A 16,122-nucleotide genomic window follows, 5' to 3' on the forward strand; every position below is an offset into this window, starting at 1 on the left:
CATACTTCATTTGAGTATTTGTAATAGTAGTTTACTGCCAACAACAGCAAAGACAGTTAAAAGAGTAACTTAGAATAAACCAAATACAATGTATTTTATATTTAATTTGACACTCACCCACTATAGTAACCACATCAATAAACTCATCATCATGCAACCACTAGCTACAAACTGGTATGAGTTGACAGGATCCTCTCACTGGATTCACAGTATGTCACCAGAAACAAGCACACAACACTTAGTTTTGTTAGGTTTCAAAGGGCTGGATTTTTAAGACCGCTACCTGCAGGATGCTAGCACACAGTCTGGTCAATGGTCAAGCTTATCAATGTTCTAAACACACAAATTCTAAACAACTCTAAAACCAGAGATAAGTGGTTATGCTATCAAAATCACATCAATAATGAAAATCTGCTGTAGCCCTAAGAAGTCTTCACCTGGATCTACAAGGTCTACCAAAGACCTTGTTTATGACTTTAAAGGGAAGTTTCTAATTAAATCTAAAGAGGTCTTTGAAGTGCACATTCACAGCCTAAGTGCACAGGCATTCCCACACGCACAACATATTACTTTTGGCACTTCGATACCAATACAACCACCCATCTAAAAATCATTGGCCTATTTACACAATATCACAACCATAAAGAGCCAACTTCTAAAACAAACACACACGATATCCCTCAAGGTCTATGGGGTCTATGGCTATTAGTTGCTAGGGAAACAGGTTGTTCAGAAAATCAAAGTCTAATTTGAGTAGGTAAACCTCCGCACTGTCTCCAGAAACCCCTGCTGCTCTGTGAAAAGCCAGCCAAATCAAACCCATTCCAATGATGACGGATAATGTTGACCATTCCCCATGACTCCAGAAGTGTGACTTAGGTCTTAGATGTTGTGTAACACTGTTTTCTATTGTGGGATGTTTTTGTCTGAGCTATGGGAGTCTGGACGATCAGGGCCACGGTGAAGCTGCAGTACCTCCTCTAAACTAATCATCAACATGTCAAGCAAACTCCTTGGAGACGCTTCCAAACCACAGGGACGGTGTGATAAGTGACAGATCAGAGAGTCAACTGTATGACTTCTTATCTCTCATCTGCTCAGCTTGGTTACGGCCTTCACTTGCTAGCAAACCCAGTGACACCTCACTTCACATTGCATGCCAGATGAGCAAGGAGACCACAACAGGTCAAATTCTGCTCCTTTATCACCAAAGAATGAAAATGGACTGAGAAACAGATGGAAAGAAAGATAGAAAGGAAGAGAGAGGAAACCTCAAACCTATTACAGATAAATGAACAACTCAAAATGCTTGTCTTAATTGAATTCATCACTGCAGGAGGGATAAAGAATATTATATTTACCCCAAAGCAGGTAAAGTAGGCGTCCATTGTGCTAATTTTACTTTTGTGTCCCAGCTTTAGTCTGTAGCTCCTGATCATGGTGTAGAGGGTGTTTATACTTTTCTGAATGTTTTTAATCATATATTGGATGATTTCAAGGCAAAAGTCGAGCACTCAGTTGAACACAATACTCCCTGTATCTCAGAGCTTTTTTGTCTTGCTCAAGATTGCATAGATTGCGTTAGCATGCAGTAGGGGGTCAGTGGAGGCGGAAGCACAGTCTGATTTGACTCAGAACAGCAAGCTCTTTTTGGCAACAAATTCAAATTCAACCCACCACCCAGATGCCTCATTTTGGTGGTCTGTGTGTACCTCTATTTTTTTTTTTTTTTTGAAAACAACTCTTCCCTAAACTTTGTGCAAGAAATTCAATCTTGATATCAAATATAACAACCGTGCGCTGTGCAGAACACAGACGGAAGATTAGCAGCTGAGTACTGCTTTTGAATACAGATGACAATACAGACAAAACAGACCGTTAAAATGGTGAATATTATTCAGCAGCAGTAAGCCATCTGACTTAGAAACTGACCATGAGACTAGGATGACCTGCAGTCTGCAGATTTCAAATGAGAAAGAGGAAATCCTTGGGAGAACCAGAGCTCCATCACAGAAACAGCATTACGAGGAGGAGCTGGCAGGGAGAGGCAGAGAACCTGCTCTCTGCAGCGCTCAATTGCTTAGGGCAATTCTGTGGGAGCCCGGATCTGAATAAAATTTAATTTTTCTCTTATAAACCAATTCTTTCTCCCTTTATACCATACAATGAAAAAGCAGCCTTGTCCTTGGTCATCCGCTGTGGTTTTAGTCATAGTTGTTAAAGTTGTGATAATCCACTGACCCTCAGAGTTTCAGACATTGGTCTTGGTCTTCACTTAGGTTTCATTTCCGTTTCCAGCTAAATCAATAACTTATTAGGCGAGTCCACAATGTTTGCAGATGACTTAATTCCTACTCCTCTGACACTGAAATTGGGCCTGACATGCAAAGCAGCTTGAGGTCTCTCTGCTTAAAGATGTAAGACAGAGATCACCCAGGCAGAGGTGTATCAGAGCCCCAATGGACAAGCGACAGAGTTCACAGCAGGAACTGTCTGTGCCGCAGCTGCATGGGCCGACACAGAGAGCCACTGGCCCTCAGGTCTCTGAGGTTGTTTTCACTAGCAGTGTTTTTTTTATTAAGTCAGCATTTAGAAATGTTTACTCCCTTGTCCATGTTTGTTTTCATCTCATCTGTGCACCGCAGCAGGAGGATGTGTGGGAAGCAGGAGGGTGGAGAAGGTTTGAGATGAGTTTCCTGAACAAATTATAGGGTGGTGAAGTTTAATAAATTACCTGCTGCATTGCACTTTGAAACACTTCAATGGCGAGAGAAAATGAGGCCATAAAGCTGACCAACATACAGTACACCCACGCAAATATAAACACCTACACATGAGATAAAAGCAAGCCCCTTGATTTGCATGTAAAACACTGACTTATTATAACAAATCAATGTCTACTTATAAACCCAAGCCACTGGTTGTTTGCCTGTGAGCTAAGAAGTTTGGCCAAAGAGAACATTTCCTACTCAGAATGATTTATCTGAAGGACTTGTAGTGAGGTGAAGATTAAACTAATATTTCACAAGGAGAAAGGTGGGAGAATGATCAGAAAATATAAAGTTGGTAGCAGAAAATACAGAGTCAGTTCACCCAAGTTACAAAAAACATATTTCCTGTTATCAAACGTTTTTAGAGGAGGTATTTCATTACTAGAAAGAAATTGCAAATGAATAGGGTGTAGTCTGGTGATGATTCAGAATATTCAAGACATTGTTTCTGTGAAAAGACTGTTAAATTTATGTCATTTTTAAATGCAGTGAGCACCACACAAAACCCCTTTATCTCCACTGTGTTGTGGTTGGGACAAAAATCTTCAGACACAGTTACCTCAATACTATCTGTATGGCTAGACTTTAAACAACTTGAAATGCAGTGATGCCATGATGTTGATCTTACGACTGTTCTCAGGATGAGAACCAGTTGTGTAGACACTCATAGCTTATTAAATGCAGAGCAGGTACATGCAGTGCATCACATCAGGTGGTTTCTGTAGCGGCTGTAGTCTTTACTGATAGTCCACAGTTTCCCTCAGCTGCTTAGTCAGATCATTACCCCTGACAACAGCTGTTAAACAAGTAAGCACCTGGGAGAAGGATCTCAGAACAAGGCTGTTGTTGTGTATTTCAACAATGCATCACAGCCCACCTACAACACCACTGTGGGTGGGAATGAAAAACCAGGGCTACCTTGTGCCAGCCAAAAAATTGAGGACTGTTGTTGAAGCCGTATGAGTGAAGAGCTCCTAAACACCAGCATGAGGAGGGTCGGTGAACACACTGAGATAATTTAACACAACCACAACGACCTGCAAGTTATACTCTGTTGCAGTTGCTTTAATACCTCCCTAGTTCTAAGGGCAGCAAATGGACAAATTAAATTATGCTCTCTGCCTTGGCGGTGCGTCAAGAGTGCCCCAGTACCAGCCATGCCTGATCTCTGGTCCTCCTTTCCCATGAGTTGACAAAAGGAGGCAGGAAGTCTCCAAGGGCCCTGGCTAGACTCTGACCAATGTGGCCTGCCTACTGATAGAAGCCAAGATCCGACCAGTTTTCATGTTGGCAAGGGGCAAACAACAGTTAAGCTTCCACTGGACACAAAAGGACTAGCAATAAGACTGAGGCCACAGTGGGCTTTACAAACAAACATCAGTTGTATCAATGAGCAGACATAAAGAGAAATTTGTATTCATTTTAAGGAGTCTAGCTGAAGTCAGAAAAACATAACACTGCTTCTTATAACCCACATTTTGTTCTGATAAGTGATAATTATCAAGACTGTGCAGTGTTCACTTGTCTGTGAAAGATAAAGCAGGACTCCATCATACCCCGTATTACACAGAAGTCTGGGATTCACTTTTTAAGCTCCCCAAATGAGCATGGCAAATGTGTCAGAAGCCTCACAACAAAATCAAACAGCTTATGTTGTTTTTGTGTGGCAGGGTGGTGCAGTGATTAACACCACCTCACAACATGAAAGTTCAAGTTTAAATCTGCCGGGATGTTTCTGTGTGGTGTCTGCCTGTTTTCTTTACAACTGGACAAATCTGAATGTGTTCTTGCTGTTTCACGTGGTTAAAAAGGTAATTAAATCTGTAACTAAGTCTTCACAGTCACTTAGGATTTCTAAAGTCTCATCATGAGCGTCCAGTCAACCAGAGAATTTCAATACAGAGCTGTTGAGATTTGTGTTTAGCTTGTATTTTTATTCAGTTTGGCAGCGCTGCATGTCAGTGTAAGGAGGGTTGTGTGCTTTATGTGGGAGGAATTACATGTGAGCCCTGTGGTTTTGCTTGGTCTTCCTCTTTCTCTGGCCCATGTGAGTTGTTCTAACCCCAAATATAAGGAGTTCCACTGACTCAGCAGGAACATCAGACGTTTATTAAGTGGAAACACATTACAGGACATCATTCACCATTTACCTTAAATGGCAAATCCATTAATTGCTGCTACTGTAAGAGTATCATTAGGCCAGTGCACTGACTCAGGCGAGTAGAGCTAGAGATGTCTGCAGGTTTTCTGAGCTGTATTAAGACATACGCACTTATACAAATTTGTCAACGGGTTCTCCAAAGAGTCACGTATGTTTTTCTATTGCATGACTATATCACACTGACAGAGTGCCACTTAGTCATTCCAGTTCTGGGGTCATGGGAGCATGTTGACAGCAGCATGTCAGCCCACATGAGGATGAAGGATGTTCAGTCACTTATCATGAGGCCATGATGGGTGTATTTACAGTATGCTGAGCTTTATTGAATACTAGAGACATCACTCTCAGGGAGCCTTATACAAAATAATGGCTTTGTCTGGAGGAAAATCACACACACACACACACACACACACACACACACACACACACACACACACACTCACACACACACACACATACACGATGAACGTTTTGGAAAGTTTGACCTCCTGGAGCTTCTTTTAAGGCCTTCAGGTCAATTTTCAGTGGAGACAGACAGCAGGCTCCTGCCAAATCGCACTAGGCAGCAGGAGATAATGAAGATTGGGAATGATGGCCCCTGTGGGTCAGTACTCACCACTGTAGAAACGGATCAAACAGCTGAGGTCTGAGTTGGCTGCTTCTTGCTGTACTCGTACAGGGTCTGCATAGCCCATAGCTGCCAGGTAATCATACACCATCTGGAGCGGACGCTCAGTGGGGTCCAGCCTCCTGCAGGACAAAACAAGAGGAGAGGTGATGTAACAATGGCCACAATTCACCCCGGGGGCATGTATACCGAAGCATGCATATCAAAGTAAAGGTGGCCAGTTGATGATAGCAGTTTTGTGTGCCCGGACACTTGTGCAGGAGATGGAGACCCAAAGGTGTAAATATGTGTGTGTGTGTGTGTAAATTATTATAAAAAATAGTATTACCTATGCATCCATGTAGTTAGGCTACTAATACGATACAATAATCCGACCAACCAGATTCACTAGTAAAATATCCTTCACCACCTTACCGTCCATGAATATGTTCTTTTTGGTAACCAAAAAGCCATGAAGACAAACTGGTGTTATGTTCAATGAGGCACCTGGCCAAGCTGAAAGCACCACTGCCAGGGACTGAACCAGGGTTTCCGTTGTTTCATTAAAGAAATAAAAATGTCCTGAGAAAGTTCAGGACGGTCATAAAAAAACAGTACTGTGAGTACACCTTCAGTATTTTGGGTCTGCATAAAAATGGAAAAATGAGTAATAATCAAAATGCATTTGCATCCCTCATGATTTCTCAACATTTTTCCTTCATGGAAAAACTGAATTTCTCACGATGATGCACAAAATAAACTACGTCAATATGTCATTTATCTGAAATGACTTCAAGGATTCTTCCGGATACCTAACAGGATGGATGACAGATGTTGACCCTGAAATTCAGTATCCCATAGCCTGACATAAGCAGCTTTTCACATAAATGCTTACTGTGTGGCTGCATGAAGGGGGTCCTACAAGCATGACAACAGATACAACTAGATTCACTTTCAACCTGATCAGTTAAAAATTGTCAATACTAAGCTCATCACTACTGATAATTGTTGTTCACTATCAGTCAGAGCCATCCACTTTTGTGACTTTAGATGCATTTTCAGTTCTACCTAATAAGGTGTTATGCCATGAAGACAATGAGTCAATGTTAATAAAGATTAGTTTAGACTTTTTCTATTTCAATCGAGAGCTGGACCAACAAATCTGCCTGTTGATACTGGCTTTTTACAAATATATCAGTGTTTGTACACATGATGACTGGCAGGAAAAGTACTCAAATTTCCAAAAATCACTGACACGTCCGCTGCACAGTAGGTAAACAAATATCAGTACCCATGCTCAAGCCAAAGGCCGCCATCCCTCTGTCAGCCTTGATTTTCAGGATCGTGTTATTTGATTTCAGACAGCTGTGGCCTCCACACCTCAATGCAGGATTTAGGCAGCTCTCAGCAGTCAGCAAGGAGATGATTGACGGTCCCTGTTGACCATTCCCACTGAGGCTCACACTTAACATGGATATGCCTCATTTATTCACAAATTCTCCAACCTTGGGTAATGCAGCAAGAAGCTGTTAAATCTCTGTCAAATGCCACCCAATGGGTTCACCGTCCTCAGGGTGGAAGGTAAATTAAGCAGCAAACTATGCAATGTGTCTCTAGATTTATTGCAGATATACCCAGTAGCCCATGTATCAGATAAAGGCGGATTTTACAGAAACCCCTTAAAAACATTGGTGAACCCACACAGGTGTCTTCACAATTATTATTAGTTTGTGACGGCAATTCCCAGTGGCCTTCCGTTCCAACCTGAGTTGAAATGGGCGTAGGTGTGCAGGCAAAAACGGACTGATTTCAAATGTACAAAGAAGACTGAAGAAGTGTGTTTTAATTTCATCAGGGTGTATTTCACATTTTATTAGTTGGCAGGAGATGTGATGCCTCAGCAATCATAGATCATTTAGCAAGGTTTCAGTTTCTTCCCTTAGACACAAAGTGCTGAGGGAAGGAGGTTGTTCTGAGCAAAAGAAGCAGAATAAGAGGAATTATTTGCAGCTGTGTAAACGTATTAATTAATTGCTCTCCTTGTATTGGCAGGTACCTCCTGTGAAAATCAATAGACCATCAGATCATAATGGAGAAAAGCTTTATATTGTGCATGATGTTTATGAAAACAAATCATAGCCACAGAACAACCTGAAGGTTGAACCAAAATCTTTCAGTTATTGCAGGTTAAAGTTTTGAACTGAACAAATATGATAATATTATCAAAAACATCCTTCATCAGCTGTATTTGTTTGCCAGTGTTCACAATTCCTAATCTGTTCCAACCCCTTGTCTTACAGGCCTTTCGCTAAGCCTTTGCCCTGTCTGTGGTGATCCAACAAGATAATGGATTTAGGTTGTGCCCGACCAAGCTACAGAGGTCACCTGACCTTCAAGTATTCCTCTGTAAATGTTACTCCCAGACTGACTCTAGTATTCGTGTCCTGATCCTGACCTTTCAGAACCAATCACAGGGGTATTCTTAAATTCCAGTTGGACTGGTCTATCATCATGCAGATTGTAGATACAAGCAGATAGGATGAGATTTGTCTGCAGGATGGCTGGCCCCACTTTACATTTCAGAGAGAGGAGCTCGGCCATTTGGGAGGCCCACATTATCAAGCCACTAACTCCTATGAGAGGAACCAGTTGAGAGCCTTCCTTTGGTAGTGCTCTAGGGATGACAAATTGGGAGGAAACCCCAGGCATACCCAGAATATGTCAGAGGGATTACATATCCCATTTGTCCTGGGAGCACTTAGGGATCCCCGAGGAAGAGCCCATCGCTGGGAAAAAGAACAGCGGAGTGATGTTGGCACTGACCCTGACCAGGATAAGTAGCTCAAAAATGGATGAATGGAAGGATGGATGTCCTCTATCAACACCATTGCCTCAGTAAAATGGTCTTGAGAGGGAGTTGTCTGAATGAGAATAGAACATTCCTTAAGTAGGAAATAACCCAGACCACATCTTCCTGTAAGCAGCACATTACAACAAGCTATAAAAGGAAAATCACTAAAAAAAGCTTCCATCCTATCCATCATGCCCTCACAAATACTTCTTCAGAGCTTGTCTAAGTGATGTCAACAGCTTTGTATGTTTTAAATGGTCATTTATATGTACATGCGTGTGATATAACCTACTACACACAGAACATTTGTGAGTGTTGATTTACAAGAAAGAGAGAAAATATGGGACTAGAAGTCAAGCATGAATAGAGTCCTAGCTCATTTTCCATGAACATATGCATTTCTGTACATTTAATTAATTTAATCCAACCTTGACTTGTCTTTACTGTATCTGCTCTCTGTAGGCATGTGTTCTTTCTTTGAATAAACAGAAATCATAGGGCTTAAGTCCTGTTTTTGGATGCTGGAGACAAAAATATTAAATTTAAATCCACCTAATCATACTGACTGGCAGACTGCAATTTAAGTGCTGCACCAACACAGCCTATTCACATGCTTACCAAGAAGCCTTTCATTTATTACCAGTCTGCATTACCTGCAACGCCTGCAGCTTTTAATCAGCCCAGACATAATGAAGTTTACTCATATGCCGTTAGTTGATAACACCATTAGCTACCAACCTAAAAAGTGATTAACAACCTCCAGTCACATTTCCAGCACATCTGCAGTACGTCCATGGTCGACCATTAATGCTCACTTAAACAACCATTTACAGTTCTCCACTATAATTACACCTACTGGTATTTTTGATGGTATCCCAAATGTCTTACAATACTTTGTTCTGTCTCAATATCCCACATCATTAAAAAAAAAAAAACTAAACAGATGGTAAAACTCACATAGAATAAGCTGCTGTGATTTAATATAGCTGATTTCTCATTTTAGGCTCTCCTTTCTAATATCTTCACACAGGCTTTCCCAGGAAAGGAAAAGAGGAACGGCCCAGATTCCTTCCTGGTCACGGATCAGTGAACCAGCAGCTTTTTATCCTTTCGCAGATAATCAAGAGGTCATTTGCTATTTCTGTCAACATACTGTATGTCTTCTGTAGCTGTGAGAGGCGTACAGTCATGTTCCCTGAGGGTATCCTGGGTGAGGTGCTGTGGGATGTTGGGGGAACTGCACCAAGTCCTCCATGCTGATTTCATGGACAGGATATGAAGTAAAAGCCAAAGCTTGCTATATTTTAGTATATATTATAAACATGATTAAATAAGAAAGAGATGTAGACATTTATTTGAAACACAATGCTTCTAAATAGTTTTTTTTAGCTGTTGCTGTATGGCATTATACCCATTGCAGTTGTGTTTTTTGTGTCTGATGGACGAGATGTGCTTCTATTTCAACCTATGCAGCTGTCTAAACCAGCTGCATAACATCTCATGTTTCACTTGCACTACACTTGTATGATTCAATTCAAAGCATCTTTTTACGCTTCAAGTCATTTTTTATTAATTTCACTTTTTTTCCTATTTCCATGTTAGTAGATCATAATATATTAAGCTGTGAGCTGTCAGGTGCTTCAGTGCACAGCAGTACTGTATTGAACAGAGGACTATAGCATGGTGGAAGCTCTGAGAGGGCCACAGCGTATTTGAAATACTCCCGCCATGGCCCTTGACCAAGGAAGACACAGGCCTCAGAACTACAGCTGGTTTCTGTGCAACCATTCTAACTTTCTAGGATATTTCATGCCAACTTGTTAGCATGGCTCAAATGCAGAGAACAAATTTTCCCACGGGAAATGATAAAGTACAACTTTACTTTAATGACTTAACTTAGTGTATTTACCTGACTAGGTCTCCATGAAGCTGAACATAGAGTCCCTTTCCGTCCCTCTGAGCACACAGGTCCTCCACTGTAGTACTGGTGGAGCAGAGCACCAACTGCAGGTCTGTCTGAGGGGTGGAGGAGGCCTGTGGGCCGGAGGCAGGTGGTTGGGGGTCCACTGTGCCCCCATACAGGCACACACAGCCCCGCTGGGTGTCCCCTTTTAGCCAGTCCCGCTCTCGTGATCCAAATCTGGTCTTTCTTGTCACACAGCCACGACTCCCATTCCGCTTCATGTTGCGCTGCTGGCACAGAAAGAGTCATTTAAACACACAGATACATATCAGCATGTCTAAGTGAGGTGTGAGGGTGGCTCAAAATGTACTGATGACCCTTACAGAGGTGCTGTGGGCTCGCTACTACACAACATCTGTGCTGGTGGGTATCAATTGGTTAATCTTAATAATCTACTAATGCTCATCAAGTGTACTTTTAATACTGGAACATAAAATTTCATCAAACTAAAATTCAATATGACAAACATGCTGGAACAAGTTTACACAGAGCCAACTTATAACTTTGGGGAAAAATCATTTACAGCAGACGGGGGGTTGTTACAAAGAAATGGAGCCAGTATTCAGTTATTATGTATCTAGTAAATCTTGTCATAACACTGAAGACATCTGCATTTGCTTTTCTTCTTTAATGTTTTTCTCATTCTGTTACCATTCTCACCTAGGATGCACTATGAGACTGCATTACTAACAGGAACCAGAATATCATGTTGTTGTTTGCTCCTGCTCTAATCACTTGTGGCGATGTTAGCCGGATGCACAGTAGCCTAATGTTTTTCCTGAAACTCGTGCAATGCTAGGCTATTTCAATTTGACATTAATAAAGACGGATGCTTTGCTAAAATGATAAAATAATTTGTTGATCAGTGACATCAGCTGCTCATAAAAGATCGCTATGCACATACACGTTAACACACAAACTACACTGCTGTTGGAGTTTGTCAAGGACACCACAAGATATTCATAGACAGGATATGAAAGTCTATAGAGTATCTAGTTTGGTCACTTAAAGGTGTCATCAATACTGTTTGAATATTTTTTCCTCATTCCACTGTGATATTTAATAAGTCTTTGAGCAATTTAACACTGAGTGTGACACATAAGCAAGAGTCTGTCAAAAGGACAGTGAATAAAGGAACTGTCAGCTGAACAGTGGCTGCAGTAGTGTGGACTTGATACTGGACCTGAGAGCTGAGCCACAGAGTGAACACACACACACACACACACACACACACACACACACACACACACACATCATCATCATCAAACAAACACACACACACACACACACAATGATGTGGTATGTAATCACACATAACTGCACACTGCAAATCATTTTTCCACAACGTGTAAGAACAGGCTTTTTTTTTTTTTTTCACCAAATTCTAAGAACAACACAAGTTTAGACACGTCAGCTGACTCCAGGAATGCTTCTTCTCAGTGGATACAGTTGGGGTTGCAACAAATGATTATTTTGGTTATCATTATGATCCTGGTCACAGAGCCCAACGTGATCTCTTCAAATTTTCAAATCAAAAATCCAATTTTGCTGTAACAAATAAACATATGGGATTATTACTTGATAACCGAATGATTAATTGTTCTTTTTGCACTTATCAATTCACTCTGAAATACTTTCAACATCAGCTGCAGTATTTGATGTCCAACACAAATTGTATTCTGTTTGAATGGTTTACCACTTACACATTAATTACCAACAGATATGTATTTGAATAATATATTTGAAACATAAATTTCTCATGTTTGTGCCTCTTAAATTGGGAAAAATCTGCATTTTCCCCCCCTAAAGATAGATTGAATAGATTTTAATTGAACTTTTAATTAATTTCTGTTATTAGAGAATCATCTCTGCCAGCTGAAGTTTCCTCAGTCAAGCCAGTAAATCGACCTTGAGTTAAGATTATTTTGTTAAACTTCTATTTTCAAGGTCAAAACTAATCTTTTTTCCTTTCACTCCTTAAATAGATCATAACTGGAGCAACATTATTCCAGAGGTTAGTGGGGTGGGAAGTTAGTTTAAATTCCACACCTGTTGAAGAAACTGTGGTCTCGGTGAAGGTGCCCTGCCCTTTCCTCATCAGCGGCTCTTAAGGTGTGTCTGCATCAAGCACTGAAACACTGCTAGCTGCTGTGGAATCACTTAGTGGTCGACCCAGTCAACTACAAATGCACTGGGCACCTCCACGGGGCAGCACCCAGGTGTGGTCGTGTGAATGTGAAGCATGGCCCTGCTGAATTTGAGTATGCATGTTCAGTCAACCTGTCCTGAGTCACAAAGGAGTAACCGTATATTTTTCTACCTACAGATGAATTGCTGACCTGGGACAGTTTTTTTTATTTATCTATGGATGTCCCTCGGATGGATGACTTCATGATGATGTAGCTGTAACACAAACTGTATCTTGTGCTTCAGTGAATGAACAAACATAACCATATTTGAGCAAAGACAGGCAGGCAGGCAGGTAAAGGTTTGGATGTGACCCCCGTTTTAACAGACACATCGCAGTGCGTTTCCTCACCGATCCTAAAAAAAAACGCAACTTGATTATCTATTTGATGTTGATGTTAACAGACATGAAAAAGACATTACCCCCTTCCCACTAACTGAATTATGGGTGCGTGGTCTCACTGCCAATATCTGTCTATCTGCATAAATAAGAAAGATTTAATCAGATCTGAAGAAAAAAAATCAGCCTGCTTCTTAACAGGATAACCTGTTTTATGATTTTGATGTGCGACCTGAGTAATGCATACAGATTATTTGAATATCACAGCTGAGATTCTGCTGCCACAGGGAACTACATGTCATACACATCATGTATCTTGCCCTAAAATGTCATAGAAGAACTGTCAATCAGTGGGCCTTCCTATAAAAGCTCTCACAGCCTTCAGTGTGCATGTGTGGATGTGTGTGTGTGTGCGTGTGGTTTGTGGCTGTTAATTGGCTCTGGTACATTCCTCATTTAATGACAATCATCCACAGATCAATCATCAACCAAAGACTATCAATCACTGGGTATCACAGCTGTTACATAATATTACAAGGATGCCTTCATGCACTTTGCCCTGTTTGAATCACCCACTGCAATGTAAAAAAAAAAAAAAACATCACATGTAACACAAAACAGAGACATTTGTCGACCACTTTGTCCTGTTTGAATCACCTACTGCATCACAAGAGAATAAAATCCCCTCGTTATGACTTGCCTTTAGCACTCGGATCCCCGTTGCAGCATGAGCTCCCGGACCACTGCGGCTGCCGCGACCTGCAGTCTGATTCAGCCCCGCTTGGTGGACCACCGTGTCCGGTTGCCTGTCTATGCAAGCCCCGTTATCTCCGACATCACCTCCTTTCTTGATGCCCGTTTGGGTGTTAGTGGCCACGGCCGTTGTGTGATTGTCCTCGTCCTCCATCGCCATGTATGATCCCTATTAACAAAAACCAAGAAGTGCAGTCCCGGTACGCGACTGGCAAATTCCCACGGAGAGGAGGTGAAAATTCATCCTCTGTCGGTGCAGCGACGCCATATCCAGACTGAATCTGACTGTTGTCAGATAGGCCTGCCGGAGAGCTGATCAATAAACATTAAATGGGCGGGTTCAGAGGACTTATTATTCATCAGCCGCTGCCCCCTTTTCAGAGGCGTATGTTACATCAAGACAAGTCTGTTAGCACGTAATGCCGCTCAGAACGAAACATCACGATGTGGCCCTGAAGGGCGTGTCTTTGGTCCTCAACGTGTTAACTTGTGACTTTTTTCATTGTGTTTGGGTTTCTTTAACCTTTCACGGTTAGCCTAGCTCTGTAGCAGTAGATGAATACAATAACATTCTGGTATTTAGTGAGAAATTATCTATAAAGGATTCAACTTGGTTCTTATCAGTGGTTAATAAATAATGTTTGGGGTTACCAAGTTATCTCCACGTACCTTCTAAGAATGAGCTTTTGGACCAATATCCATTAATTAACCACTTATTACACCTGTAAATGAAATGTATTAACACATTAGTATTTATTATACTAGTATATTTATTATACTATACTCTATGAACTACTGGCTGACCATTGGTAACTATTTCTTTGGTGATATTTGACAGTAACATACATATATTTTACTTACCTTGGTTACAGTCGTTAGCCAAAATCATGAAAGTCGTTACTTAGTATTCATTTTCCTGTTGAATTAAATGGGTAAGTCATTTGTGAGAAATTATTCCTGAAGATATCCAATCAGAAATACTGTACACAGGAAAGTCTGGCCCGGTAACGTGAGCAACTAGTCGGGGCCCCAAACCCCCCCAGGTGCCCCAAAGATTTCCTGTGTGGTATTTTCTGGTAATTTGACTAATGGACCTTTTTCACAGCAGCCATTTTGACATGAAACAGCAGGGTCCACACAGGTGTTTCCAGTGATAATAATTAAGGTCCAGTTCCATTTATTGCAGGAGAGACTTTCCAGTGAGCCAACATGCACCACAGCAGCACCCTGACTCTGTTTGACCTGAATGGAACAGAGCCTTCATTAGTATCATTGGTAACACCTGTGTTTACCTACTATTTCATGTCAAAATGGCTGCTGTGAAACTTACACTTGTACACAAAATAAACTGAATAAGTAGTGGGCCTTTAGGTGGTTGCTGCAATTATGCCTCCCTATGCCTAGAGGGAGCAGACTCCCAAACAAATTAAACTTTTGTATGTATTTATTCATTTTAAATCCTGTGTTTATTGATACCAAATCAAAGACAGTGTTTTATGTGGACAAAAAAGTTTGCTAATTAACCAATTAACTAACTAACTACAGGGTACATGAGATGAGCTTAACCACGGCTGTGAACCAGGTGAGTAGCCTTCAGATAACAGAATAATACATTTAAAAATGTGAAACTAAATTAAGTAAAACGTACTCATATGAGTTATTAGATTGTTGTTTTTTTTTTAACTTGATTCTGCATCATTTGTGGGATGAAAGGTAGTGCAGGTTATTCATGGGAGAGATACACACCTGTTTATAAATTGACTTGAATTCTGCACTCCCAGGTCAGGAACATATCTTTTCCCCAGCAGACATGTTGACCTGTCATGATAGGAAATGTTAATACTTAGACCTGCATTTTTCTGTGGCTGTGTCAATATGTCTGCCATGAAAAATGCCTTTTCACCTCAGCTTTTCAGAGAGAACCACTTATCCTCTGTAACTACACACAATAGGGTGACTAAGGTTTGATTCCCACGGGGGCCCTTCATACTCAAGGTTTAACCTGCACTCTTGTGACTTTTTTCAGATGCTTGAGGAAAAACGGCTATATGGCTGCTAGTTGCACATTTTTTTAAATTTAGTCCCTGATATTTGGACATTTTTTTTAAATCAACTAATGGGAATCTTTTATAATTTTTTTAAAAGTATTTTTATATTGTGGCCCAGTATTCTCTGTAAAAATTGATAAATTGTTTACTATGATGACAAACCTCTGGCGAATACAGCAAACTGCATACGTACAAAATCAAGGTACTTCCTTACACTTGTGCAAAAATCATAAACACCCAATATGATCACTGAGGTGTCCCGTTAATTTGCAGCATTGCCAACAAAGTGACAGAGAAAAGATACAATGACATAGATATTATAGAAAATATCGACAAATGCATAGCATCTCACTCACAATATCTTTGTCCAAATGAATCCAACACTTGTTTCTAATCGTTCTGTTACAGCACACCACAAAACCAAGAAAACAAACTACCATA

General features: G+C 40.8%; 1 protein-coding gene across 1 annotated transcript in view; it reads right to left on the reverse strand.

Annotated features, from left to right (window-relative positions):
- Positions 1-14,513, reverse strand: part of phlpp2 (PH domain and leucine rich repeat protein phosphatase 2) — a 37,355-nt gene extending 22,842 nt beyond the window's left edge. Inside the window, exons 1-5 of the mRNA XM_019270470.2 lie at positions 14,495-14,513; positions 14,303-14,355; positions 13,581-13,945; positions 10,300-10,580; positions 5,549-5,682 (exon numbers count right to left, since the gene is read on the reverse strand). Coding sequence (XP_019126015.2) covers positions 5,549-5,682; positions 10,300-10,580; positions 13,581-13,793 — 628 coding nt within the window. The 5' untranslated portion in view covers positions 13,794-13,945; positions 14,303-14,355; positions 14,495-14,513. The remainder of the gene's footprint in view (positions 1-5,548; positions 5,683-10,299; positions 10,581-13,580; positions 13,946-14,302; positions 14,356-14,494) is intronic.
- Positions 14,514-16,122: the final 1,609 nt, after the last annotated feature.

The sequence above is a fragment of the Larimichthys crocea genome, chromosome VIII (assembly GCF_000972845.2).
Source record: "Larimichthys crocea isolate SSNF chromosome VIII, L_crocea_2.0, whole genome shotgun sequence".
NCBI classification, from domain to species: Eukaryota; Metazoa; Chordata; class Actinopteri; family Sciaenidae; genus Larimichthys; species Larimichthys crocea.